General features: G+C 38.2%; 4 protein-coding genes across 5 annotated transcripts; 2 read left to right on the top strand and 2 right to left on the bottom strand.

Moving 5' to 3' along the window:
• Window positions 1-1562: 1562 nt before the first annotated feature.
• Window positions 1563-7463, bottom strand: LOC141847106 (uncharacterized). Its single transcript, XM_074735086.1, has 6 exons — window positions 6952-7463; window positions 5867-6058; window positions 5548-5787; window positions 4362-4579; window positions 2843-3097; window positions 1563-2393 (listed from the first exon to the last, which is right to left on the bottom strand). Exons 1-6 carry the CDS (start codon window positions 7424-7426, stop codon window positions 2136-2138), a joined length of 1638 nt encoding a protein of 545 aa, XP_074591187.1. The 5' UTR covers window positions 7427-7463; the 3' UTR covers window positions 1563-2135.
• An 859-nt stretch (window positions 7464-8322) lies between these two features.
• LOC141847208 (elongation factor 1-alpha-like) lies at window positions 8323-12495 on the bottom strand. Of its 2 annotated transcripts, none has more exons than XM_074735193.1 (3): window positions 12421-12495; window positions 9647-10134; window positions 8323-9458 (listed from the first exon to the last, which is right to left on the bottom strand). In XM_074735193.1, the coding sequence occupies exons 2-3, from the start codon at window positions 10106-10108 to the stop codon at window positions 8577-8579; spliced, it is 1344 nt and encodes a 447-aa protein (XP_074591294.1). In that variant the 5' UTR covers window positions 10109-10134; window positions 12421-12495; the 3' UTR covers window positions 8323-8576. The 2 variants fall into 2 exon arrangements, with proteins under 2 accessions (XP_074591294.1, XP_074591295.1); XM_074735194.1 differs by having other exon boundaries at window positions 12448-12488.
• A 538-nt stretch (window positions 12496-13033) lies between these two features.
• Window positions 13034-14713, top strand: LOC141847023 (organelle RRM domain-containing protein 2, mitochondrial-like). The gene is made up of 3 exons (XM_074735017.1): window positions 13034-13267; window positions 14359-14427; window positions 14499-14713. The coding sequence occupies exons 1-3, from the start codon at window positions 13042-13044 to the stop codon at window positions 14711-14713; spliced, it is 510 nt and encodes a 169-aa protein (XP_074591118.1). The 5' UTR covers window positions 13034-13041.
• Window positions 14714-15708: 995 nt separating this feature from the next.
• Window positions 15709-26856, top strand: LOC141847298 (actin-depolymerizing factor 7-like). The gene is made up of 3 exons (XM_074735307.1): window positions 15709-15850; window positions 26006-26271; window positions 26367-26856. Exons 1-3 carry the CDS (start codon window positions 15848-15850, stop codon window positions 26515-26517), a joined length of 420 nt encoding a protein of 139 aa, XP_074591408.1. The 5' UTR covers window positions 15709-15847; the 3' UTR covers window positions 26518-26856.
• The last annotated feature ends 760 nt before the right edge of the window (window positions 26857-27616 follow it).

The following is a 27616-nucleotide window of genomic DNA, read 5'->3' on the forward strand; positions in this document are numbered from 1 at the left end:
TGTATGGTGGCGGACTTATGGGCCGGATTCAAATCGGGTTCATTGAGCCGAACAAGTCCGCCTCATCGCTTAAGTCATACTACCGCTACGCTACCCACCGCCTCTAGTCGAGAGAATGCTGTGGGCCCCAGCAGACAGGGAACGGGTACGAAAACGGTAAATGGATGATTGAGTATGTGAAATAATATCTAAATGTCATCTTGTCTTCTCACGGAGTCAATTTATTTTATTTATTTAAAGCGTGGAAAATGGGGCTTTAGTCTTTGTTTATCTCAGTGGATCCCTTGGAGGAAGGGAAGAGCTCAGCTCTTCTTTGTTTACTCCAGAAACCCTTCCAAAATTAGCCTTTTGAGGGTTCCACCACGGAGAGATCGCTCCTCTGCATTAGGGTACTTGTTCCACAGCCTTCCGGACAAGCTCCGGTAATAGCCTTTTGGCGCAGGGAGGTTCCGCAGGCCACCGAAGGAGTTGGCGGCGTCCTCCTGCCTTCTGATCTGAGTCCGACCAGATGCCTGCAATGAGCTCGTGAGAATGACAAGGGTAGTTTTGAGATTGTCCCGACCTCATCTTTCCTTTTAGTTACTCTCCCCCTCTTCCTCCTTGCCTCGCCTTTCCTTTCCGTTACCCTCCCCTCTTCTCTCTTCCTGAAAGTAAACAAAGCCTTAACCCGTGGTCCAGATGAGATCGCCACGTCAGTCGAGAAGTTTCCTGTATAATTTCATTTTTCACAAATATAAACTAGTGGCAGCATCACATAATTGAAAAGTCCCTTAGTTGATAATGAAATTGATAGGGAATGCATGAATTATTGTTGGGAAATTTTTGACAAAGACAAAAGACTATAACAAAAGATTATAGAAACATTGTGAATAATAAACAATGAATAAAGTATACCATAAAGTTCATAGTTATTACCATTAGATTTTAAACTTCCTATCAAGTATCCACATCCATAAATGAAAAAAAACAGTAAGAAAAGCTTAAACAAGAGAAACAATAGTTAGAAAATAAATATTCTTATTTCATAGATTTTTAACTAGATCGAAAATCTTTATAATTAAGGACTAAGAAGAAAATTGCAAACTTCTATTTACGAAAAAAATAATAATAGTAAACCAAAAATCAAAATTAACATGGTGGATTGCAACTATGACAATCCCACGTGGAGCCCATTGCTAAAAAATTGCCTAAGAAAATCCTAAATTCCTTTTTTCAGAATTCATCGCAACAAATATTAAGGTTTGTTTGTTTTGTGAATTTTTTTGTTCGATGTTCCAAGTGTTTGACACAATAAAAGAACTACGAATTTTTTTTAAAGTAAATGTGGAAATCAGAAATTCTTTTCCTGACTCATTCAAGTGAATTATTTTACACCTATAAATCATTTTTCGTAAAATAAATAGAACCTAAAGAAAAAGCAACTCAATCTACTCTGACAAAGAAAAAGACATGTTCATCACCATGGCAGTAGCTTGAGATCAAATTGTCATGGTGGTTAGTGCACATGAAACTTTAAAAAATAATAATAATAAAAACAGAGGAATTGATGTCACACACTAAAATCTGACCTCCATTAGTTGAAACGTACATGACTCGATGATGATCACTCGAATAATTCTGGAAAATTACTACTCGAGAAGCAGTCACAAATTTGCTATTGCCTGAAACTTCGACCGTTTCCCCTTCTATAGCAAATTTGAAATTAGCACACAATCTAACACCAAAAAGAGTAGAGAAGTTTACCATATTGAGTTACAACAGCTACAGAATTCTTCAACAAAGGGACAAACATTGCCACTCGACATTTGCTAGAGCCAGCAAACAATCTGTGAAAACTTGAACTAGTGCGTTGTGCCATTCAGAAAAAACAGCAGCACAAAATGGAGCCTCTTGGTGACAAAAAATCAGACCATCTAGAACTTTTGTCATTACATTTTGAAAAGGTTATGTTGTTAACCAAGAAACCCCAATATCATCTGAGTATAATATTTGGCGCTCCAGCTTGAAGAACTACTGATCCTCAGATCTTGTATTATAATTGAGATGAAGGGGCCAGCAAATAATTTTTGGTACCCGCATCCAGAAAACAGATTTAGGAAGAACACAAATCGCATGGCTTAGTCCAGAGTAACCTCCTACAGTCTCTCTTTTTCAGCATTAGTATCAGATGTGAGTTCTTCATTATAACCTTCAGAATTTTCTGCCTTCGAAACATTTACTAAAGGCCCTTGAGGAACACCAAATAGAGTTGAGAATATCTGCTTGTGGCAGGCATCACAAAACCAAAAATAGGAGAAATGACCTTCATTAGGCAACTTGTGTATTGTAGCATCTGGTATCATTCTTTTGATGAAGACACTCACGGATGGAGGAACCACATTGTCATCCATTCCCTGCAAGGAAACCCTCAGTTAGGAACAGATTATCGTGGAGCAAGTTTCTTTTGGGGAGTAATTTTTCTTGGAATTCGATGAAGGGAAGGAGTTAGCTGGGACGGGGACAGACAGACTATGAGAAAAATCCATCGCAAACAAGCAGTGGGAAAGGAAATACAACATCTGGAATTCCAATTCCTCCAAACAAAATGTCTAATTGCAGACAGAAACAAATGAAGTGAATCAAATTAACTTATTGGACTCTAGTAGCACAGAAGAAATACACTACGATTGGATCCACACCAAATAGAAATATATGAGCTTGAGAAAATTGAAGGTTAAGGATTAATATTCTACAAGTTGCTATGTAGGCAGAAAAGAAAAACAGAGAGAAGAGGTTTTGTTAATCTATCACATGCAAAGAATAGTTAGTGAGTGAAGGACAAGAAGATAGAAAGGAAACAGACCTGCCAGATGTGTATTGGTCCAAGAAAGCCTGTCTGCTTAAGTTCAGGCTTTCGGTAGAGTGATCTGAGCCATGGCAAGAAACATTTTCGCTCTGGCTGCTTTTGCACTTGAAGGTCTGCAAGTGTGAAACCCCAATTTGATACTTGTAGCACTGCCTCCTCTACAAAAGGTTTACTCTCTCCTTGACGAACAGATTCAGCCACATTTTTCAACCAGAAATCACTAAATTTTGGTTCTTCCAGTAGGGATTTATCCTACAAAAACAAAATGCATCATTATAGACTCAAGAAGCTTTTCTTTGGTAAGTGAAATTCATTCAGAAGAAATTACATTTCAAGAAATTATTAATGAATGATCTCCAAGATGCATGTTCTATGCCAATTATGGACTGCAGATAAGTTGCTAAAAGAGATTACTACAAACTTTTTAGTATTGGGAGAGCAAAGCCAGGTTAAGACTAACTCCAAGTTTAGCAAGATTGGACAACTTTGTTCAGGTTGACTTGCCAAATTTGTCAGACTCAAGACTGCAGTTCCAATCTGCAAAGTATTTATGTCCTAGTTGAACAGAGTATTCCATTGTTTCCTAAATCTTATACCTTATAAAATATAGTTTCCACTTGATTCCTAAATTGTGATCTCACTGGAAAATGATGCAATATTAAGAAAAATGAAGCTACAGACTCGACAAAGAAATCTTCTATAACTTTATCCACTTCCCTTGTGGAAAAAAGATGAAGTAATTTCAGAAAACAATTATACAGTTATTTTTTGCATTGAAGAACAAAAGAAGTTGAGGTGATCTCATCTTGATCAACAGCGATGATTGAAATATCATTAACTGAAAAGAATTATAAACTGAGACATACAAACACAAAGATGTCCAGCATTAGGAATCCAAGCACAGCCGTTGAGTCCAATTATTCAAGATGCATTTATTTCTACTGGATAACAATATAAGGCAAATTTCATTTTTGTAAAATAACTATCATGTGGATATCACATATTTCTATCATGCAAGTGATATGCTGTTATGAAGTAAAAAATCATGAGTTAATCGATCAGAACCTCAAGATCAGATGAGCCTCTCCATTAGTCGACTCAAGGCACAAGTATGGGACATTTCTGAAAATCAATCGACACTGCAACTAATTTAGTTTAGAAGACACATTATTAACAGATGTTGCCAAAGTAGACTCAAAACCCTAGAGCCAAATTGTTTTTGTAAGAACAAAACTATAAACTGCCTTCTGTCAGAATTCCATTTCTACTCCAAGATAAGTAACTGCTATTCTCCTACCATTACTGCCTGATTGTAGAGCAGAGAACCATGAGTTCAATAGAATTCATTTAGCAGAAACATACACATTCATACTGATTCTCAGGCAATCACTTATTCACAAACCAAAACTCTGGGAAATGTTTCAAAGTTGATACAAAGTAGGTACTGAAACACTCACGATAAACTATGTTTGAGAGAGCACACATTTCAGGAAGGATATGATCAAGTTTGCAATACCTTTTTCCCTAAAGACAATGATAACCACTTCTCGGGCTGGCCTAACCTTCCAGATAAAAAGCTTCTACGGTAAAAATATGGGAGAAGAGAAGGAAACCTCCGAGCTAATATAAACATCAATCTTCTCTTAGATGTCCAATTCTCCCATGTTCTCCTTCTCTCCTCCTTGTTCATACTGGAATCATATGGATTAACAATAGGAGAAAACATGGCAGCACCTGGAAGCAAAGTGTGTGACAGAGCAGATATTCAAATTACAGAAAGGCAAGCTGACAATGAGAATGATATAAATAAATATTTAAGAAAAGAAAAAAAAAGTTAACAGTTAGTATGTGTAAAACCTAGCTATTCTTCACAATCAATAATCAACATAATAAACAAACCAGCACTATACAGTGAGTATGTGTAAAACCTAGCTATTCTTCACAATAAATAACCAACATAATAAACAAACTAGCACTATACTTCCCATGTATGCATAGAAAATCTTACAAAGCATCCTAATCTGACTAGAGACTATGCAGATGAAGCTATATGAGTTGTTGTATATCTTCCTATTTTTATAAGTTATGACATCGTTGTAATGGTTCTGAATAGATGCTTACTGATGATATGTGACGATAGGACATAGATTTTATCAAATGGATAGCTTATCAGCTTATGAGATATTGATAAAATATCATAATTTGTTTTCAGCCTTAGTGAAACTTGCCCGTTTCATCATATTTGTAGTGTAGATTCTGCAATCTGCATATCATTAGGAACCTATCTCCAATATCTTAGGATATTTGATTGGAAATATATCCAAATGCCCTCCATGTATCCATTGACAAAGACTGTATGATCCTTAGGAATTAAAACTAAATATTTTATTCATACTGCAGCACAACAGGTACCATATTATTACTGTGCCGGTACCATATTATTATTAAGATGTACAGAAAACCAGCTTATATGCAAAAGGCTGGGGTATTAAAACGCTATTAAATTAGTCATTAATTTCTAGTTAATATCGCTAAATAATGTTAGATTATTTGACTTTTTGTTCAGGGGACAGCAATATCAGAGAAACTAAGACTGGAACTATAGCAACTTAAGCACGGTAAAAAATAACAAGTATAATCTCTTAACTTTAGTAAATTTCATGGTTCACTGTGAATAAGTGAAGTGATCTTCACATGAGTACCTGCAATTTGATCGGGAATATAACGAAGAGCAGCCCATGCATGCAATCCTCCACTTGAGAGCCCTACCACCCAGAACTTGTCAACAACTCCAAGAGCATTTGCTATTTGATGCATATCCAGAGCTGATGAGGTCAAATTTCTCCCTGGATGAGGATCACTCTCGCCAAATCCTGGTAGGTCATATGTAATCAGCCTAACACAATACTCCTCCAAAAGGGATGCACTAATACCAGGTATTCCTATACAAGAGAGAACAAAAGCTTAATCATTTCCAAAGGTTGACAAAAAAAATGATGGTGATATAATAACACTATGCACCTGCAAATCGAGAAGAAAGAAAAGAATGTGGCACCATCACAGAGAACCTAGCATCTTTAGCTGCAACTCCTTGTTCATGATAGGCAATATAACGTCCATCTGGAAGTTGAATCCTGCTAGCACTTGGAGGACTTACATAGAGTTTTTTCTGCGGTTGATACCTGAATGCATTTCCACTACTTACAATCAACACTGCAAAAGAATGAAACAAACAAGGTGGCTTATTATTTTCTGGTCTATATACAACTGTATGTGCCTGAAAATTTCTACGAGATTGAGGATATAAGTAATGATGGAACACAATTTTTTTTTAAAAAAAAAATGTGTATCATTTTTCAGTTTTGCACTATTACATTTTGAAAATAGTTTAAGAAAAGTAAGCCAACACCCAGAATTTAGTAATTTTTCACACCATTAGGTTTAAGCATAATCAAAAAGATAACAATGTGTTATTTAGGTTAAAGTTTAGCCTAATTACAACCTGTAGCCAGCAGAGAATTCTTTGGCATGCACAAAGTAGGATTCTTCAGTTATTACCTAATATAGAGGAAATGAACACTATGTTATTCAACTTAGAAAATTGCTGCAATTTTTTGTAGTGTAGTTTTCTGTGCAAAGTTAACTATGTTAGAGATTTTCCATTTCCAAAGATAGATGCCTTGAAAATAGAACGATAACGAACGACAACTTGATTTTTACAAAAAGGGAATCCAACTACAAAGTTACCTGCAAGTTGCAGCCAATGTAATTTCCCACCAACTTCATAATCATCTGGGTTTGGGAAGGTATTTACTAACAATTATATGTAAGACGCAGAATATTGAATCAATTGACAGTGAGATGGGGTCTACAGTCACATACAGGGCATAATTGCGTAATAATTTCATAGATGCATGTTTGATTCAAACTTCTAAAGTTTATAAAACACTGGAATAAAAACCAGTGAGCTTTTGTCTTTCGTTTCCTACTTTGAGAGGACAAGTTCTTGATTAATACTGTAATATGAGGTAAATGCTTTAGTGATCATATTAATAATTTTTTGTAAAGGTTTACGAAGTGATAAATTGGAGTGGATGCATTGGTACCCATAAGCGAGAGTGAAAACACGCAAATGACGACAGACCACGCGTGCGTCGGATCCCGATCCTCGGGAAGGAACTCATTCAAGAACCCTAGCTTTCGCGACGCCGAGACGCATTTCCCTTTCATCTTCTTCCCGACAAAGGTGTTCTGCGCCGCCGCGAGGCTCTGTAGCATAATGTCCCAACATCCCCGGCTGAGCTCCGCCACCAGTTCCCCCGTCGCCCTCAAGAACCCACCCACCTGATCCCTCACAGTCTCGGACAGAACCACAGCCTCCTCCTTGCTGGTTTCTTGGAACTCACTGGCAGAAGCCCTGTCAGATCGATCCATCGCATCCCTCTCCTCGCTCGACGCCGCGACGGCTGCGTCCCCTATAGCGTCCGGGTACCGGAACCAAGCATCGTCCACCAGGCTCATCATCTCATCTTCCCACGTCATCGTCGCACCGACCGCTCCGCCACCGTACCGCGACGACATCTCGCCGCCCTTTCAGTGGAGAAGTGGCGTAACTCCAATCGCATCGCTCGCGGATCGGCCACCTCTCTCTTAAAATGAAGGAAATTTTACATCTTCCTCCGAAAATTTATAAAACCCTCTAGACAAATACTTAAAACATATCGATCTACTCCCTAAAAATTTTAAATTAACATAAATATCCTTTGAAAGACGATTTTAGGTTATATTATAATTAAAAGAAGAGAGAACAAACATCTTCACAAAACCTAAAGGTGTGACAATAAACTAACTGTAACCACTTCATGTAAAAATCCTAAAACAATGTCTAAAACTCTTTTTTTTAGTTTATGTGTGTACATTGCTTATGTTTGTACACTATTAAGAATTCCTTTTGCCTATGTTGGGAACACTATAATTACAAAGTCCTTGTTCCTTCGGCTTCCGTTGTGACTGTCTATAATCTTATCTTTTAAGTGAGGAATCTAATGCTCTTGAACTTTCTGGTCAAAAGTTACTTGCAAGTGCAGAAAAAAATATACATATAACATGCTAAAAGTTAGAAGATCTTTAACTGAGTTTTCGAAATCTGAGATTGAACCAGTCAACTTAATCGTCTGCCTCTGTGTTATTTGCTACAGGGGCATGCATTTGGGAGTGGAAAACATTAGAGCAACAAAGTGAGCGCCAACAACAACCGACGTAGGTGGGACGAGCAAGGGAAAATGAAAAGCAAGAGGTGAAAAATGTTCTATGCAGAAAACATGGGCCGGCAGTGAGTGCAGATGACAACCATGTGGCGAAGCACTCCACGAAAAAGGAAGATATAAATTACTATGAGCCATCGGATCAAACCTTGTATCGGCTGCAATAGATACAAATAGCATACCCCATTGCTCCCCTATTTTCATCAAAAGAAGTAAATAAAACCCGAAAGCAAACTTGAAAGCATAATGTTCAAATTCAAACACTACCTGAAGAACTGCTACAGAGCAGAGATAAATACTGTCATGGAAGAGAAGCATGTAATTAGAGTCTAGACTCGCAAGGCAACAGATAACTAACAGCTGACTCATTTAAAGTAGCTGTAGAAAAACTTAATGGGGAGGTGGAAGCAAAAACTGGGAAGATGAAGATGACCAAACCATGTTTTCTCCTGGCAATGATTTCAATCTCACTTCTTCTTGGCGGCTGCCTTGGTGACTTTGGCACCGGTCGGATCCTTCTTCTCGACACTCTTGATGACGCCGACAGCCACTGTCTGGCGCATGTCCCTGACAGCAAAACGACCAAGCGGAGGGTACTCAGAGAATGTTTCAACCACCATGGGCTTGGTGGGAATCATCTTGACAAAGCCAGCATCACCGTTCTTGAGGAACTTGGGCTCTTTCTCAAGCTCCTTGCCAGATCGTCTGTCAATCTTGGTGAGGATCTCAGCAAACTTGACAGCAATGTGGGAGGTGTGACAGTCCAAGACGGGGGCATAACCATTGCCAATCTGGCCTGGGTGATTCATGATGATGACCTGAGAAGTGAAGTTTGCAGCCTCCTTCGCAGGGTCATCCTTGGAGTTTGATGCAACGAACCCTCGTTTAAGATCTTTAACTGCAACATTCTTCACATTGAAACCGACATTGTCACCAGGTACAGCTTCCTGGAGAGCTTCATGGTGCATCTCAACTGACTTGACTTCAGTTGTGAGACCAGTAGGACCAAATGTGACAACCATGCCAGGTTTTAGGACACCAGTCTCAACACGTCCCACTGGAACAGTACCAATACCACCAATCTTATACACATCCTGCAGGGGAAGCCGAAGGGGTTTGTCTGTTGGCCTTTTTGGTTCACTGATCAAGTCAAGGGCCTCAAGAAGGGTGGGACCCTTGTACCAGTCCAAATTGGTAGACCTCTCAATCATGTTGTCACCCTCGAACCCAGAGATGGGGACAAAAGGAATCTTATCAGGGTTGTAGCCGACCTTCTTGAGGTAGGAGGAAACCTCTTTCACAATTTCATCATACCTGGCCTTTGAATACTTGGGGGTAGTTGCATCCATCTACATTAACATAAAAGACAACATAAATACCAAGGAAAAAAGACTCAAAGTACCAAAAGTAGACAAATGAATGGTTCAGGATACTCTTGTTCATGTAGTGTATAGAGATGCAAAAGACAACTTTGATGTATATTATTATCCTATTGCAAACAGAAGCACAAACCAATCAAACTGATCGAAAGTGGTACCTTGTTACAGCAACAAATCATCTGCTTGACACCGAGAGTAAAGGCAAGCAAAGCATGCTCACGAGTTTGGCCATCCTTTGAGATACCCGCCTCAAATCCACCAGTTGTCGAATCGATGATAAGAACAGCACAGTCAGCCTGGGATGTTCCAGTGATCATATTCTTGATGAAGTCACGATGCCCAGGAGCATCAATGACAGTGCAGTAATACTTGGTGGTCTCGAACTTCCAAAGAGCAATGTCGATAGTGATACCTCGCTCACGTTCAGCCTTAAGCTTGTCAAGGACCCAAGCATACTTGAATGATCTTTTGTTCATCTCAGCAGCTTCCTTTTCGAATCTCTCTATCACACGTTTGTCGATGCCACCAAGCTTGTAAATGAGATGCCCAGTGGTGGTTGACTTGCCAGAGTCAACATGACCAATGACAACGATGTTGATGTGAACCTTCTCTTTCCCCATTGTGAGTCCGGCTTAAAGCAAAAGAACTACAACAGGGAAAAATAATCACACAACCTAATTAAAATAATGAAAGAGGCATAATAAGATTCAACAAATAATTGACAAATGAATAGATGCACAACTGTATCAATTGACTTTGTCAACCCATCAGTTAAGTTGAGACCAACAAAATGTGACTATGACATAACCACCAACTAATTACCATATGATTGATAACTGGAGTACATAAATGTTATATATCTTCAAAAACTGTAGATGAACAAACATCAGTAATGGCAAGTAAATAAAGACAAATGCTAATTCATAGATCAACATTTGGTTAAAATGAAATGTCATTATTTCAGAAACCAGATGAACTAAGGAGACAAAACTCAATAACTTTAGAAAAAGTAAATAACTACATTAATAAATTGCAAGGGACTTAACAAGAAAATCATATCTAAACCTTTCAAAAAGATACGGTCACTGCAGCCAATGAATACGAAATTATAAAGAAAACCATATATGTTCTAAATGTATTAATACCACAATAAATTAATCCTGCATCTTCAGAACCATGGCACCTGTAGTTGTAAAATCAGATCAAAAGAGCTCCAGGCCACAAGTTCTTGGTTGAACAAATGGATTAATTGGTCAAATTACATAGCAAACCTGGATACAACCAAGGCAAGCTAACTGGCCCCAATTAACAAACCCAATTTCATAACTAACATAGAGCCAACAATTTGGAATTGAATCCATTGGATGGCTCATCCAACCAAACAATTTATACAAATTGAATTAAAATTTTATATTTAAAGACAAGTTCAGACAGGCTGACCCATGCGGTTGCAAGCCCAAACAGGGTCGAATTGGCATGCAGGTTGAGCTTTTTTTCTCTAAAACTTAAACTAAAATAGAAAACTCAATAGCCTCGCAAGCTTGACCCACCTAATCCACAATCCAAACTTAAAATTTTCAACCTTTTTATATTTATTTTTATTTTTCTTATTTTTTGAGTAGAAAACTCAATAAACTCAGGGCTTGGCCTGTCTAATCCACAATCCAAACTAAAAAATTTCAATCTTTTTTATATATTTTTTTATTTTTTTACTTTTTGACAGGCTCATGAGCTAGCCCACTTAACCTGCCTCAGGGGAATTGGGGATTTCCTAGTCCGTCAAAATGGCCATATGATGAGTTTTTGGGAGTCCAGCCTGCTCCGCCCACAGGTTGGCCAGTTTGACAACACTACACAGAAGTTCTAAATATATCTAATTTACCAGAGATAAAAAGTATATAGTTAAAAAATTAAGAGCCTGCAAATTTTAAATCATACGCTTTGTTTTAGACACCTAATAAAACTTGTAAATCATACACCAATATCAGAAGTTTACAATTCTCATATTTACAATTGAATATTTACCTATCTCAAGTGCATATTCAATCTCCTATTCTAGAAACGAATTGGATCAAATCTGAAGCCCAGTCTTTTCCAGTCTGGCCGACCAGGCAATGTCTGATTTTAATAACTTATGCTTGGCAATCATGCCACCATTTATAAATTGCATGAATTATAGCAGGCATAAAGCAAGCACAAAACAAGTTCATTGGTAGGAAGAAAATCATACATATAAATGAACAAAGACTCTGGAATACTGCAATTTACATGACAGAGAACACAAAGAAAACAACAAAATTTGATCATTAGAGCCATCATCTCCAAACATCTTGTTTAGCAGTGTTTATCAGGTGTATCAATTTTGCATGCATCCATCATACAACAATCAAAATCCGAATTGGGAAAATGAATAGCGTCCAATAGGATTTGAACCTATACTGAAGGTAAATAGAACCTTCGTCCTTTCCATTAGACAATGAACGCCTTTTTCATTCCGAAATTGCAGGTTATCTACGACACAAACCATCCAAATCAGAATATACAAGGCAAATTTGAAGAACGGTCCTAGTTTCTCGTCAATATCCCACCCTAGCAAAATAAGATCCAACCTAAGCACAATAAAATCAACATAGAGAAGCAAAGCGATCGGGATCACCAGATCTCTATAGTAGATCACTTTACTGAGATCTAAAATAGCAAGCAAACACCAGCAAGATCAGATCCAGAAAAATTAACCACAGCCGTGATAATTGAAAATAGGGAAAATATGACATGTTAAACAGAGGATAATCGAACAAAGTTTTAGTTGGAAAAGACGACATATTTCAACAAGAACAGCGTAAACTTCCAGCCTCAAGATAAACCACAAAGGATCGACAGCCCACTCAGAGAGCACAAGCGAGAAAACAAGATTCGAAGAAGAGGAACATACATATAGCAGCTGGAGTTCGAACTCAACCTCAGAGAAGAGAGCGACGGCGGAAAAGAAGCAGAGTGGACCTCAGGGCTAACTCGGCGCGAAGGTGTTTATATAGAGGATCCCAGGTGATTGTTGTGCGGTGCATCTAGGGCTTTTTTCTCCACCATACGATTCACCCATCCAACGGTCTTAATTAATGGAATTTTCACCTCCGTCCGAATCCAATCCGACGGTCAGTATAAAGTTGAGCATGTGGAGAATTTACACTTTGCCCCCTTGACTTTGCGATCTTTTCGTTTAGGCCAAAGTTTACTTTTTTTTCAACATAAACCATATAATTTTAGTATCAATAAATATCCTCTATAACTTTATTATTATTATTATTATAGTTTATAAATTATTAAATTTTACACTTGAATTTTTTTGTTATTATTTTAATCCATTCTATTACTATTAAATATTAATAGTGGAAAAGGTGAATAAAAATAACATTATAAAAATATTTTGGGCAGAATAAAATATATCAGCTCTTTTAATTTTTCTCCAATTAACTTCCCAAATGTGAAAATATAAATAATTTCGGATTAAAATGAAATTTTTCTAAAGCGGCCCTGATGGCTTAGGGTTTTGGCGATGGATTTCTCCGCACGGATGGTCCTCTCTTCCTCGTTTGCCCTCCGCCGCCTACTTGGGCCTGCTACTTCCTCCTCACTGCCTCTGCGGAGCTCGTCGCCCCTCGTTCCCTACTGTTCTTCTTCGTCTTCATCCTCTTCCTCTCCCGCTCCGTCCATCTTTCCCTTCGACGATGACACCCCCGCCAACCTTCCTCCCCTCACTACGCCTAAGCTGTTTGTCAGCGGTCAGTTCTCCTCTGACCATCCCTTTTTTGCTGAAATGCTTCGATTTCTTATGTTCGTATCTAGCATGTTTCATATCGAGTGGATATTTCTTCACGTAGTTAAAAACAGGTCAGATAAGAAATTTTATGGTACTCAATTTGATACTGTACAAGTTTCTCATCTTGTTGCTTATTGATGATGATGAATTGAATGCCCATTATATATTATAGGCCTCGAACTTGCTTGCTTTAACTAGGATTAGCCGAATCGGATTCATCATATATGGACTAACCTGTCACACGACGTTTTCAAAACCAGCTCACAGAATGGCTTAATAGATTAATATCCCAACTAATTTAGTGGTTCTTTCTTTACAAAAAATGGAATTTGAAAAAAAAAACAAAAGGAAAAATCTTCTGTCAGCTTCAAATGTGTAGTTAAGTAAGAACTATTTTCATAATACCTTTATTTCGTTCCTTTTCTCTTGTTTATCTTACAATTGTGAAGGATGTTATGCTTTTAGAACTAAGTGTTGCCAATTAGAAACTCGCTAGCAATTGTTGAGTTGGTTAAGTTTCAAATGATTTCTGTTCATCAAAGTATAGGTATTTGCCTATTTAAGAATATTATTTTCATAATACCATTATTTTGTTCCTTTTCTCTTGTTTATCTTAGAATTGTGAAGGATGTTATGTCTTTAGAACTAAGTGTTGCCATCTAGAAACTCGTTAACAATTGTTGAGTTGGTTATGTTTCAAAATGACTTCCGTTCATCATAGTACGGGGGTGTTTGTCTATTATAGTGGTCTAAGCACAGTCATTGCTCAAACATCCACCTGGATGTTAAACAAAATGCTATATTGTACGCCTCAGCATGCATAGCATGACTGATCATTTTTTTGGCCATTTCCACACACTTCATTTTAGCATATGGATGTTCATGTTCAAGATGTTGAACTCATGCATTGGAGACCTGAAATTGTTTGTTTTGACAATGAGCAAGTTCCAAGTTCTATTAAGTCAGGCAGATAATGCCTTTATGGAAATTAGAAAGTTGAATTGCCATCCATATTCTACATTGGCTTGAAATGTTTTACCATGAATACTACAGGACTTTCAAGGTTAACCACTGATGACAAGCTTAGAGAAGCATTCTCTGCATTTGGACAGCTGCTTGAAGGTGCTTCAACATCTTTTTTTTTTTTAATTCTCGGGATGAATTTACCATTTGATGGACCTCTATATTTGCAGCGAAAGTCATCACTGATAGAATTTCAAGAAGGTCCAAGGGGTTTGGTTTTGTTAAATATGCAACCATAGAAGAGGCCGATAAGGCACGACATGGAATGAACGCCAAGCTTCTCGATGGATGGGTCACCTTCGTCGATCCTGCAAAACCAAAACAGCCAAGATCACCAAATGCTCCACAACCTCAAGACAACAGGGACACTACAGAGACAGAGTAGAAATTTTTGTCTCTGTCCCCGTTTGGTTTTGAGAGACAGATACAGAAATAGGAGATTTCTGTCCACTGTAAAAATGGGGACACTGAAACGGAGACGGAGACAAAAACTACCCATCTCCGCTTCCGGCACCGTCGCGCCGCCGTCTGGTCACCGCCGGTCGCCAGGTCGGGCGCGTTGGACCTGCAACTCGCCGGCGCTCCGGCCGGCGTCGGATTCCGGTCGGATTGTGGCGGAAATCCGGCCGGAATCCGACCAAAAACAGAGCCCTGCGCGCCCCAGCCACTGTTGGCCGGAATTCGGTCGGATTTCGGCCGAGTCGGGGTCGGAGTCCGACCGCGGTCGACGCGCCAACAGTGTCCCTGTCTCTGTATTACCAAACACGATACAGAGACCATTGTAAATGCATCCTTGTCTCTACTGTATTTCTGTATTTCTGTTTCTGTATTTTTGTCTATTGTAAACCAAACGCAGCCTAAGAAAACTATTGGTTGGTGTGGTTGATCATTTATACACTACATTCACCCTACTCTGTAATTGTACTGATGTATATGGATTGATTGATGAGGGAAGTCATTGTTCTCATTGACTGTTAGCAGTGTGTTGAAATTGTAATAGATTGACATATATTGAGACATTAAAATTTTCGTATCATTCTTTATTTCTTTCTTGAGTTCTTAGATGGAAAATTAACTTGCTCCTACAAAATCACTGCATTTGGTTCTTCAGGCTTCTGTATATTTATAAACACTATTTTTTTTTATAATTTATTGACATATATGTATATATTATGTATTATATTGTCTTCGGCTCAGCGTGAAAACTAAGCAGGTTCCCCTTTTAGGCGCGACGTCGCTAACTGACGGTTGACGGCTGACGGCGCTTGGCAGATACATACGTGGTATATTCCCACTGGTCGCACTTGACGGCCTTCGAACGAAATGGTAGCAGACGATATAAACACCACCTCCGCTCCCCCCTTCGCCTCCACAGTCCACACGCTGCTTTCCCCTCTTTGATCTCCCTCTCGTCGCTGATCTCCGATCTCGATTTCCGCTTCGTCTCGGTCCCTAGACCTTCCTCGCCGATCCTCGTCTCTTCGTCAACGCCTCTGCCGCCGCCAACGCTTCCGGCAAAATGGTACGGCACTCCCTTTCCTACCAGATTCACTCCCGTTTGTTCTCCTGATCGGTCGGCTTTCTGCCTTCCATCGCAATCTTAGTTGTTGGTTTTCTTTAATTTGTGTTGTGGGATCCAATTTGGAGGATCTGCTGTTGCGTGTCAGTTCATTCGGCTAGGGTTTGGATCCGAAGCATACTGCGAGGCGATGGTTGGGGTGATCTCTGATCGTCTGTATTTGCATTTATACTGTTGTTCTGTTGGTCGGAGGTGCAATCCCTTGCCTCTCTCTCCGCGGTAGCTTGGGTTAATTAGATTCGTAACGTGGAATCCCGTTTCATTTTGCCCGTGTTACTCTAGCGGTTCGCTGGATGGATCCTGATCTCTGATCGTCAGTGCTTGCTTGTAGATTGTTGTCTGTCTGTGGAATTGTATTGTTGATCTCTCACAACTCTCTCCGCAGTAGCTTGGGTCGATTAGATTGTTTACGCGGACTGGCAGTTAGAAGATCAGTTACGTGGGTTCATTTGGCTAGGGTTTGGATCCAAAGCATGCTGTGTTACTCTGATATTGTTAGGTTGGGCAGTGATCTCTGATCTGCGGCACTTGCTTGTTTTTTGATAGTTTGGTTGGTTTATTTTGATAAGCTTTTAGTCTAGTTTTGTTAGTTTCATAATGTTTCTTTTAGCATCATAAATTTTTCTTTTTGTTGTATTATCATGTTACCATGTCATCATGCATTGTTTGTTTGTTTCTTTTAGCAAGATTTTAGCATGAGAGACTTTATGTTCCTAAGTTAATAATGCTAGTATGCTTAGCAATTTATTTTCTTTTATCAGTAGTAGCATAAATTGAGCTGTATTTTTATCGTAAGAGTTTTAGTGTTGGCCTAGTTGGTTAGGATCTCTTTTCACATTATATTTGATTTTGATGGTCGATATATCTGAGAATAGTTATGAATAATAGAACCATTCTAGTACTTTTGTTTCCTAGGTGACTTTGAAAAAGCACCTTAAAAAAGCATGCTTCCAAACTTAAATCTCCTTAAAAAACATTTTTTAGTACAATTACCTTTGAAAACTTAGAAAACTGATATTGAATCTATGAAATACTTAGAAAATAACATAACAATTTTTTGACAAACAACCTTCAATCTGTTATGGTTTTTATGGTCTCCCATATTTTGATGTGTGTCAAAGGAGGAGAAAATAAAAAGGTTTAAAGTTTAAAGGTTTTAAAGTGTTTGAAAAATGAAAGTTCAAAGGAAAATAGTTAGTATCTTCAAACACTTAATGGAGTTTAGATTAAGAGAGTTTAAACTCAAAGGGAGATTTGAAAATAATTGCTTTCATAAATATTTAAACTTAACATTAAATCAAGTTGTCAAATATCAAAAAAGGAAGATTGTTGGTGTAGGGAGCACCATAATTGAACTATGTTTTGATGTTGGTAAAGGTTTAAGATTAAGTCTTGTTAATGACTAATGAGCTTGATTTACTGTGCAGGTAGCACAACGAGAAAAATCCTTCTTATAGGCTAGGCAAAGCAAAGTCCTAATTGGAGGTTAAACAAGGGAAAACCCTAGTTGGTCAGCTGGATCAGACTAGGCAAGACAAGTCCTAACTGAAGATTAAATAAGGAAAATCCTAGTTGGTCAACTAGACCAAACTAGGCAAGACAAGTCTTAGCAAATCGGGGACACCAAGCGGGAGGGACTTGATGGGATCGGTGAGGAATAGAGATCAAGTCGGACAAGGACTAAGGGTTGAGTGATCAAAGGCTAAGCAGAAAGCCCAAATGGAGTTTGGAGGACTAAGGTTTGACAAGGTAAGCTCCTGGAGTGTAGTGGTTTTTCTAAAAGGAAGAAAAAGTAAAAACGAGCGCTCTTTACGAGAACATCCTTAGGCGTCGGTCCGACTAAGAGATTCACGTGAATTCCAAAATCAAGATCGGACAATCAGGAACTGTCAAGCTCAATATTTTATATATTACTCTTTACTGTGTTAATCATCGATTAGTTGGATCGGTAAACCGATTGGCTGGATCGATAGACCGATCAACCAAATCGGTAGACCGGATGCTAAATTGTCCAGGTTGTTGACGTGGCATCTAACATAGACTAGTTGGCTGACATGGCAAAGCATAATCGTTAACTGACTGACGTGGCAGAATAGAGTTATCAATAAGCCAACATGGCCGAAGTTGGTTGGAGGATGACCGGATCGATAAACCGATCTAGGGGATTGGTGCACCGATCAAGCGGATGGGGATCCGAATCCCAAGGTGATCGGTATACCGATCAGGGGGTTTGGTAGATCAATCAAGTCCTATAAAAGGTCACGGCCGAGGCTTCTTCATCAACTCTAGTGTTTCCACTCTCATCTCGCTCCGAAAAAGCTGCCACTACGTCGAGACGCGACTCTGACAATCACGCTCAAGTTCCGAATCTTTGTTGGCATAATTGTATCAGTTTAATACTTGTCTTTGGGCTTTAATCTCAAAAGGAACAGTAAAAGTGTTACTGTTCCTCGGCTTTTTGTAAAGACGAGTCTTTTCTCGTTACAAGAAAAAGACTATTAGTGATTTGCCCACCGAAGAGATCAAGGATCGCAGACCTTGAAGTAGCAGTCGCAGACTGTGAACTAAATAAAAACAAACTTGTCTTTTGTGTGGTTTTAAGTTTTTTGTTCTACTTTCCGCTGCTTAACTTTGAAACAAAAAAGTTGTTTTCGAAAATAAGTAAAAAAGCGACATGCGCTATTCGCTCCCCCCCCCCCTCTAGCGCGCTTCTTAATCCTACATAGGAAATAACAAAAAAAATATTACTATGTTGAACTGATAATAAAATAAAAGAAATAATGTAGATATAATAACCTGAAAATAAAAGAATTAAATTATCACACAAATTCTCTATTGATAATCAAGAAATCCAAGGAACTTTCCTAATCCAATATCAGGGGACCACTTCAAGAGATTTAACCTCATTCTATGTCCCAGAGTATAGTGAAAACTTCCATCAAATCCTATAAATTTCCTTCTCTATTATTACTCTTCACAACCACATCATCTATGTAAAGTTCCATATTTTCACCATCAAGAAGTCAAATAACTTAATATCAAACTTTGTAGGCTACATCTGAATTTTTTAAACCAAAAGGCATTAATTTTAGAGGAATAAGTATTTTTAGATATTTGAAATAAGATATGAGACTCATCCTCTTAGGTCATGCGAATTTAATTGTATCCAAAAAAACTTATTGTGAATTTAATTGTATAAAAAAAACAGCATGTTATACCCAATTGTGTTGTCTGCCATCTAGATCAATCTACACAATATGAATAATCACTTCGGCAAGTCTGGTTTAAATTAGTAACTTAACAAATATGCACCACTTCATTCAACTTCTTCACCATAATCACATTAGCCAACCAAGTCAGGGATTCTATTTTCATGATAAAACTGCCACTTAGCATCTTGTTCCCCTCATCCATTCTGTCCACCCTTGCCTTAAAAAACTTCTTAGGTCATCTAGTTTCTGGGCCTTATTATTAGATCCATATAAGATGCATCATTCCTTGATCTTTTTTAATATCTTTTACTATGACACCAATATTTTAATCATGGTTTCAAGAATGCATCACATACTTTAGGTATGCACAGATATGTGGGTTTATTTTATGTTACTGTTATCTTATAATGTACATTGTATGCTTCGAAAGTGTTAGTTATATACCTTTATTTCTGTTTTAGATACATAAAACTACATGCACACATATCTACAAGTTTACTTTCAGTTGGTGGTTTATTCATGAGGATGGATTCATCTGTCCATATTCCTGATGGTTTATTTGGACATTTGTTTTATATATAAAAAAAAAAGGGCAGCCTGGTGCACGAAGCTCCCGCCATACGGGGTCCGGGGAAAGGATCCATTTACGCAGCCTTATCTTGCCTTTACTGTTTCCAGGATTTGAACCCGTGACCTCTAGGTCACATGGCAACAACCTTACCGTTGCGCCAAGGCTCCCCTTCACACTTTTATTAATGTTCAGGCACTCTTTTATTACACAAGGAAATATTGAAACTTTTAAAATTTGAGATATGCATACAATTATCTATGAGAAATGCACTCTTTACTATGAGAAAACCACTCTTTACTATGAGAAATGCATACAGAATATAAGTATTGAGATATGCATACAATTATCTATGAGAAATGCACTCTTTACTATGAGAAAACCACTCTTTACTATGAGAAATTCATACAGAATATAAGTATTGCAAAGTCTGTTGTCAATTTCAATCGAGTTGCATTTATGGATCATTAAAGTGATATATCAAAATAAGATGGTCTAGTTTTAGATCCTTCAAAACAGCATCCCATTGGCGTCATGAACGGCGGCCCCATTGGCGGCATGAACGGCGGCCCCATTGGCGTCATCAACTGCGGCCCCATTGGCGTCATCAACTGCGGCCGGCGGGGGAGGAGGCATGGTAGCTATAGTAGCTGGAATGGCAGCTGCCATGTAGATCAAGGTAACGGTGCTGCCGGCGGCGCCGGCGGCAACAGCAGCTTCAGGGGTACCGGCGATGGCGGCGGATGATACGGCGGATCAATGACCTGTAAATAGCTACCATGCCATCGCCGGTACCCCGCCATGGTAGCTATTTACAGGTCCACGATCCGCCGTATCATCCGCCGCCATCGCCGGTACCCCTGAAGCTGCTGTTGCCGCCGGCGCCGCCGGCAGCACCGTTACCTTGATCTACATGGCAGCTGCCATTCCAGCTACTATAGCTACAATGCCTCCTCCTCCGTCGGCCGCAGTTGATGACGCCAATGGGGCCGCAGTTGATGACGCCAATGGGACCGCCGTTCATGCCGCCAATGGGGCCGCCGTTCATGACGCCAATGGGATGCTGTTTTGAAGGATCTAAAACTAGACCATCTTATTTTGATATATCACTTTAATGATCCATAAATGCAACTCGATTGAAATTGACAACAGACTTTGCAATACTTATATTCTGTATGAATTTCTCATAGTAAAGAGTGATTTTCTCATAGTAAAGAGTGCATTTCTCATAGATAATTGTATGCATATCTCAATACTTATATTCTGTATGCATTTCTCAGTGGTTTTCTCATAGTAAAGAGTGCATTTCTCATAGATAATTGTATGCATATCTCAAATTTTAGAAGTTTCAATATTTCCTTGTGTAATAAAAGAGTGCCTGAACATGTAATAAAAAAGCAGTATATATAAAACAAATGTCCAAATAAACCATCAGGAATATGGACAGATGAATCCATCCTCATGAATAAACCACCAACTGAAAGCAAACTTGTAGATATGTGTGCATGTAGTTTTATGTATCTAAAACAGAAATAAAGGTATATAACTAACACTTTCGAAGCATACAATGTACATTATAAGATAACAGTAACATAAAATAAACCCACATATCTGTGCATACCTAAAGTATGTGATGCATTCTTGAAACCATGATTAAAATATTGGTGTCATAGTAAAAGATATTAAAAAAAGATCAAGGAATGATGCATCTTATATGGATCTAATAATAAGGCCCAGAAACTAGATGACCTAAGAAGTTTTTTAAGGCAAGGGTGGACAGAATGGATGAGGGGAACAAGATGCTAAGTGGTAGTTTTATCATGAAAATAGAATCCCTGACTTGGTTGGCTAATGTGATTATGGTGAAGAAGTTGAATGAAGTGGTGCATATTTGTTAAGTTACTAATTTAAACCAGACTTGCCGAAGTGATTATTCATATTGTGTTGATTGATCTAGATGGCAGACAACACAATTGGGTATAACATGCTGTTTTTTTTATACAATTAAATTCACAATAAGTTTTTTTGGATACAATTAAATTCGCATGACCTAAGAGGATGAGTCTCATATCTTATTTCAAATATCTAAAAATACTTATTCCTCTAAAATTAATGCCTTTTGGTTTAAAAAATTCAGATGTAGCCTACAAAGTTTGATATTAAGTTATTTGACTTCTTGATGGTGAAAATATGGAACTTTACATAGATGATGTGGTTGTGAAGAGTAATAATAGAGAAGGAAATTTATAGGATTTGATGGAAGTTTTCACTATACTCTGGGACATAGAATGAGGTTAAATCTCTTGAAGTGGTCCCCTGATATTGGATTAGGAAAGTTCCTTGGATTTCTTGATTATCAATAGAGAATTTGTGTGATAATTTAATTCTTTTATTTTCAGGTTATTATATCTACATTATTTCTTTTATTTTATTATCAGTTCAACATAGTAATATTTTTTTTGTTATTTCCTATGTAGGATTAAGAAGCGCGCTAGAGGGGGGGGGGAGCGAATAGCGCATGTCGCTTTTTTACTTATTTTCGAAAACAACTTTTTTGTTTCAAAGTTGAGCAGCGGAAAGTAGAACAAAAAACTTAAAACCACACAAAAGACAAGTTTGTTTTTATTTAGTTCACAGTCTGCGACTGCTACTTCAAGGTCTGCGATCCTTGATCTCCTCGGTGGGCAAATCACTAATAGTCTTTTTCTTGTAACGAGAAAAGACTCGTCTTTACAAAAAGTCGAGGAACAGTAACACTTTTACTGTTCCTTTTGAGATTAAAGCCCAAAGACAAGTATTAAACTGATACAATTATGCCAACAAAGATTCGGAACTTGAGCGTGATTGTCAGAGTCGCGTCTCGACGTAGTGGCAGCTTTTTCGGAGCGAGATGAGAGTGGAAACACTAGAGTTGATGAAGAAGCCTCGGCCGTGACCTTTTATAGGACTTGATTGATCTACCAAACCCCCTGATCGGTATACCGATCACCTTGGGATTCGGATCCCCATCCGCTTGATCGGTGCACCAATCCCCTAGATCGGTTTATCGATCCGGTCATCCTCCAACCAACTTCGGCCATGTTGGCTTATTGATAACTCTATTCTGTCACGTCAGTCAGTTAACGATTATGCTTTGCCATGTCAGCCAACTAGTCTATGTTAGATGTCACGTCAACAACCTGGACAATTTAGCATCCGGTCTACCGATTTGGTTGATCGGTCTATCGATCCAGCCAATCGGTTTACCGATCCAACTAATCGATGATTAACACAGTAAAGAGTAATATATAAAATATTGAGCTTGACAGTTCCTGATTGTCCGATCTTGATTTTGGAATTCACGTGAATCTCTTAGTCGGACCGACGCCTAAGGATGTTCTCGTAAAGAGCGCTCGTTTTTACTTTTTCTTCCTTTTAGAAAAACCACTACACTCCAGGAGCTTACCTTGTCAAACCTTAGTCCTCCAAACTCCATTTGGGCTTTCTGCTTAGCCTTTGATCACTCAACCCTTAGTCCTTGTCCGACTTGATCTCTATTCCTCACCGATCCCATCAAGTCCCTCCCGCTTGGTGTCCCCGATTTGTTAAGACTTGTCTTGCCTAGCTTGGTCTAGTTGACCAACTAGGATTTTCCTTATTTAATCTTCAGTTAGGACTTGTCTTGCCTAGTCTGATCCAGCTGACCAACTAGGGTTTTCCCTTGTTTAACCTCCAATTAGGACTTTGTTTTGCCTAGCCTATAAGAAGGATTTTTCTCGTTGTGCTACCTGCACATTAAATCAAGCTCATTAGTCATTAACAAGACTTAATCTTAAACCTTTACCAACATCAAAACATAATTCAATTATGGTGCTCCCTACACCAACAATCTTCCTTTTTTGTTATTTGACAACTTGATTTAATGTTAAGTTTAAATATTTATGAAAGCAATTATTTTCAAATCTCCCTTTGAGTTTAAACTCTCTTAATCTAAACTCCATTAAGTGTTTGAAGATACTAACTATTTTCCTTTGAACTTTCATTTTTCAAACACTTTAAAACCTTTAAACTTTAAACCTTTTTATTTTCTCCTCCTTTGACACACATCAAAATATGGGAGACCATAAAAACCATAACAGATTGAAGGTTGTTTGTCAAAAAATTGTTATGTTATTTTCTAAGTATTTCATAGATTCGATATCAGTTTTCAAAGGTAATTGTACTAAAAAATGTTTTTTAAGGAGATTTAAGTTTGGAAGCATGCTTTTTCAAAGTGGGCGGGAGGCGCCGCCCGGCGGCGTCGCCCGGAGCCGGCGATGCCGCCGGGGCCCCGCAACACTCCGCGCAGCCGCGTCCGCGTGCAGCGATCACGCGACCGCGATGTTTTTCTTTTTTTTTTGTTTTTAAAACTTAGGTTTTAATTAGATTTTAATAATCAACTCCTAGCTATAGTTCAAAGTTATAATTCGGGGTAATTTAAATAGGCCCTATTAAAACCTATAAAATTATCAAAAAATTTTATTTTTTATTTTTAAATATTTAGATTAAATTTTTTATTTTAATTAATATATTTTATATTTTAAAAATACCGAAACTATACCGGCACGGTACCGAAACTGTATCGTTCCGGTCCAGGACCGAAACTCCGGCACGGCTCGATATTTTAAACCTTGATTTTGGTTACTGGAAAAACTCGAATCATGATACTCATTGGGAAAATTTGAAATCCCTTGCTCAAGAGAAAAAAAAAGATTGTGCATTGTGAAAAAAAACTAGAGATCTTCTTGAGAGGTATGGTGATAGAAAGAAAAAAAAAAGAGGATAAAATAGTTGTCATGAGTGGAAATCATTGTTGTTCTTCTTCTGGTATTGTAGTGTTGATCCCTCCCTGCTCTTGCTGAAGTAGAGTTTTTGTAACTGTTGGATCCAGCTTGATGGATCATCTACTATGGGAGTTCATTTGGCTAGGATTTGGATGCAAAACTTGTCATGTTACTCTGAAAATTTGATGGTTGTGGTATGATCGCTGATTGTAAGCACTTGCATGCTTATTGTTATTCTATTTTTGGAATTGTAGTGTTTCTGAAGTAGCTTGGATTGATTAGATTGTTAACATGGAATCTAGTCTGATGGATTAGCTAGTATTGGAGTTCATTTGACTCAAGGCTAGGATTTGGATATGAAGCATGTCATGATGATCTGTTGTTTGGATGGTTGGGGTCTGATCGCTGGCACTTGCTTGTTGTTCTGTTTGTGGAATTGTAGTGTTGATTCCTAGTCGCTCTCTCTGCAGCAGCTTGTGTTGATTATATTATTTATATTGTTAACATGGAAGCCCATTTGGAGTTTCTGCTAGTGTGAGTAAGCCCATTCGACTAGGGTTTGGATGGAAATATGTGTGTTACTCTGAAGATTTGATGGTTGGGGTTTGATCTCTGTATGTCTTGCATGTTTATAGTTGTTGTATTTGTGTTATTGTAGTGTTGTTTCCTTGCCGATCATCCGAAGTAGCTTGGGTTGGCAGATCAACTAGTATATTAGTTCATTTGGTTAGGGTTTGAATCCAAAGCATGTCATGCTCTGACAACTTGATGGTTCAGTCTGATCTCTGATTCCCAGTACTTGCTTGTAGATTGTTCTTCTGTTTGTGGAATTGTTGTGTTGATCCATTTCCACTCCACACGGTGGCCTGGGGTTATTATATTGTTAACATGGAATCTCATTTGGAGTATCAGCTAGTGCAAGTTCATTTGGCTAAGGTTTGGATCTGGAGCATGTCACAATTTGATGGTTGGTGTCTAATCTCTGATCATTGGTACTTGCATGTAGATTGTTGTTCTGCTGGTGGATTTTTCAAATAGAGGCAATCCTACATTAGTCTCTCTTCAGTTACTTAGGTTGATTAAAATGTCAAATTTCTGATATTTCTATTGCTTATACATCTTTGGATCAAAATAGTTAAGCTTATAGAAGTGTAAGTCATAGATCAGTTTGAATTTGTTGTGAAAGGGATGCATGATCTATCCTTATATATTAGCATTTATTTATTGATGAGGATTTTTTTTTAATTTTTTCATCTCATAATTTCTTTCATGGGACAGGTCATGAGATGTCCTTGACGTAATGAATAACATTGTAGGAGATGGTGAACTAGAATTCCTGTTTGTAATGATAGTACTTTGTGTTTAGGTGCTTAATAGCCCTTTGGTCAATCCCTTGATACTAAACTCAGCTGACCTGTGTATGGGATTCAATCAGCCTCCATCCAAGGGCGATGATTGCTTCTGACTAGTGCACACCAGATTTGCGATTATGATTTGTTGCATTGTTATATGGCAGGCCAATGCGGTTTCAGGTATGGCGGTGAATGACGACTGCAAGCTGAAGTTCTTGGAACTCAAGGCAAAACGCACATACCGCTTCATAATCTACAAGATCGATGAGAAGCAGAAGCAAATCCTTGTTGAGAAGCTTGGTGAACCCAACCTGACATATGACGATTTCACCGCCAGCCTCCCTTCAAATGAATGCAGATATGCAATATATGATTTCGACTTTGTGACTGAAGAGAATTGCCAGAAGAGCAAGATCTTCTTTATTGCATGGTAAATTTTATATTTTCTTTCCTGTTGACTTTATTCTAGACCTATTTTTAACTAAGCATTGAATTTCTCCTTGTTCATCCTTGATTTCTATAAAGGTCCCCCGACACATCGAGGGTGAGAAGCAAGATGCTTTATGCGAGCTCAAAAGAGAGGTTCAAGAGAGAGCTTGATGGCATCCAGGTGGAATTGCAAGCTACTGATCCTACTGAAATGGGTCTTGATGTCATAAGAGGTCGTGCAAATTGAATATGCGGCTTGTGCCTCTTGTTTGTGCCGTGAACTTGATCTATTATTGGTGTGCCTTTGATGGGATCTTCATAATTCCAAATGAAGGTTAGTTGTTCCCTAGATAGCATTTGGGCTTTTGTGGTTGGGATTCCTTAATAGTAACTTTTTTGAAATATCCTCCATTTTAACTCTCCAGACATGTATTTTGTATTCAGTACTTCGGGCATTAGCATTGTGTTTTTGTTTCTAAAAGCTAACGGTATGCAACAATTTGTGCTGTAGCTTGGTGTGTGAAATATGTAGATGCTTTAATTAGCGACTTTATTATTGAAACTTTACCTAAATTCTTCCTCTGAATGGATGGGTTGGGCCATATTGATTTTTGTTTTTATTTCATCTTTCTCATAAGTTCTGGAAGTTATCCCAAACTCCGTATGTTTCCTTACCACTGTTTTATAAAAGCCATACCGGATCAGATAGATGGTCGAACCAGTTGAATAGGGAATCGAAGACCAATGCAGAAATTTCAGAAACTACAATTTAGCTTTTTGATCATGCATGTATGTGCGACATGAAGATTTCTCTTACTTCATTGCAAACAGTGGTGTTTAGTTAGTGCCTTGTGTTGAGTTTCAAATTATGGATTGGATATTCTATTGTGTCGACGCACTACTTTGGATTACATTCTCGATTTCATGTTAGCTGCTGCTTGTTATATATTTCATTTGCATTTCTTAATCTTAGTGATTTGTGTGCATTTGATAAATGATTCCTGAAGATGAGCTGCTAATTTGCAGTTAATTCCAATGAGATGAGCTGCTAAGTTTGCAGCTGATGCAATGAGGTGTGTTTGTGAGTTTTTCATCACTGTCCTTCCTTGTAAGATGTTTGTGAGTAATTCTAATATTCATCATAGCAAAACCATGTTTGTCTTGACTATGTGGATTTTATTATTTTTACTGAGCTCTATGATAGTAATTATTCTACCAATGGGTAATTTTCACATCCCTGTAATCACTCTATAAATATTATCTTGTTCTTATGATTTATTTTTAATCATTGTTAATGTTTTCTCCTTTTGAAAATATAATATAATTTGTTCCCTTAATAATAATTC

This window comes from Curcuma longa, chromosome 16, assembly GCF_044706935.1.
Source record: "Curcuma longa cultivar G26 ecotype Majalengka, Jawa Barat chromosome 16, ITB_CL_G26_1.1, whole genome shotgun sequence".
NCBI lineage: Eukaryota > Viridiplantae > Streptophyta > Magnoliopsida > Zingiberales > Zingiberaceae > Curcuma > Curcuma longa.

Bases quoted from the DNA above. Each gene is read 5' to 3' on its own strand.
- LOC141847106 (XM_074735086.1), bottom strand. From the start codon at position 7,426: ATGTCGTCGCGGTACGGTGGCGGAGCGGTCGGTGCGACGATGACGTGG. The intron at 6,059-6,951 runs GTACCAATGCAT...ATTCTTTTGCAG, and splicing joins GTTTTCACTCTCGCTTATGG to TGTTGATTGTAAGTAGTGGA. The intron at 2,394-2,842 runs GTCTGTTTCCTT...GTTTCCTTGCAG, and splicing joins GACCAATACACATCTGGCAG to GGAATGGATGACAATGTGGT.
- LOC141847023 (XM_074735017.1), top strand. From the start codon at position 13,042: ATGGATTTCTCCGCACGGATGGTCCTCTCTTCCTCGTTTGCCCTCCGC. The intron at 13,268-14,358 runs GTCAGTTCTCCT...TGAATACTACAG, and splicing joins GCCTAAGCTGTTTGTCAGCG to GACTTTCAAGGTTAACCACT. The intron at 14,428-14,498 runs GTGCTTCAACAT...CTATATTTGCAG, and splicing joins ATTTGGACAGCTGCTTGAAG to CGAAAGTCATCACTGATAGA.
- LOC141847298 (XM_074735307.1), top strand. The intron at 26,272-26,366 runs GTAAATTTTATA...ATTTCTATAAAG, and splicing joins AAGATCTTCTTTATTGCATG to GTCCCCCGACACATCGAGGG.
- LOC141847208 (XM_074735193.1), bottom strand. From the start codon at position 10,108: ATGGGGAAAGAGAAGGTTCACATCAACATCGTTGTCATTGGTCATGTT. The intron at 9,459-9,646 runs GTACCACTTTCG...ATGTTAATGTAG, and splicing joins TGATTTGTTGCTGTAACAAG to ATGGATGCAACTACCCCCAA.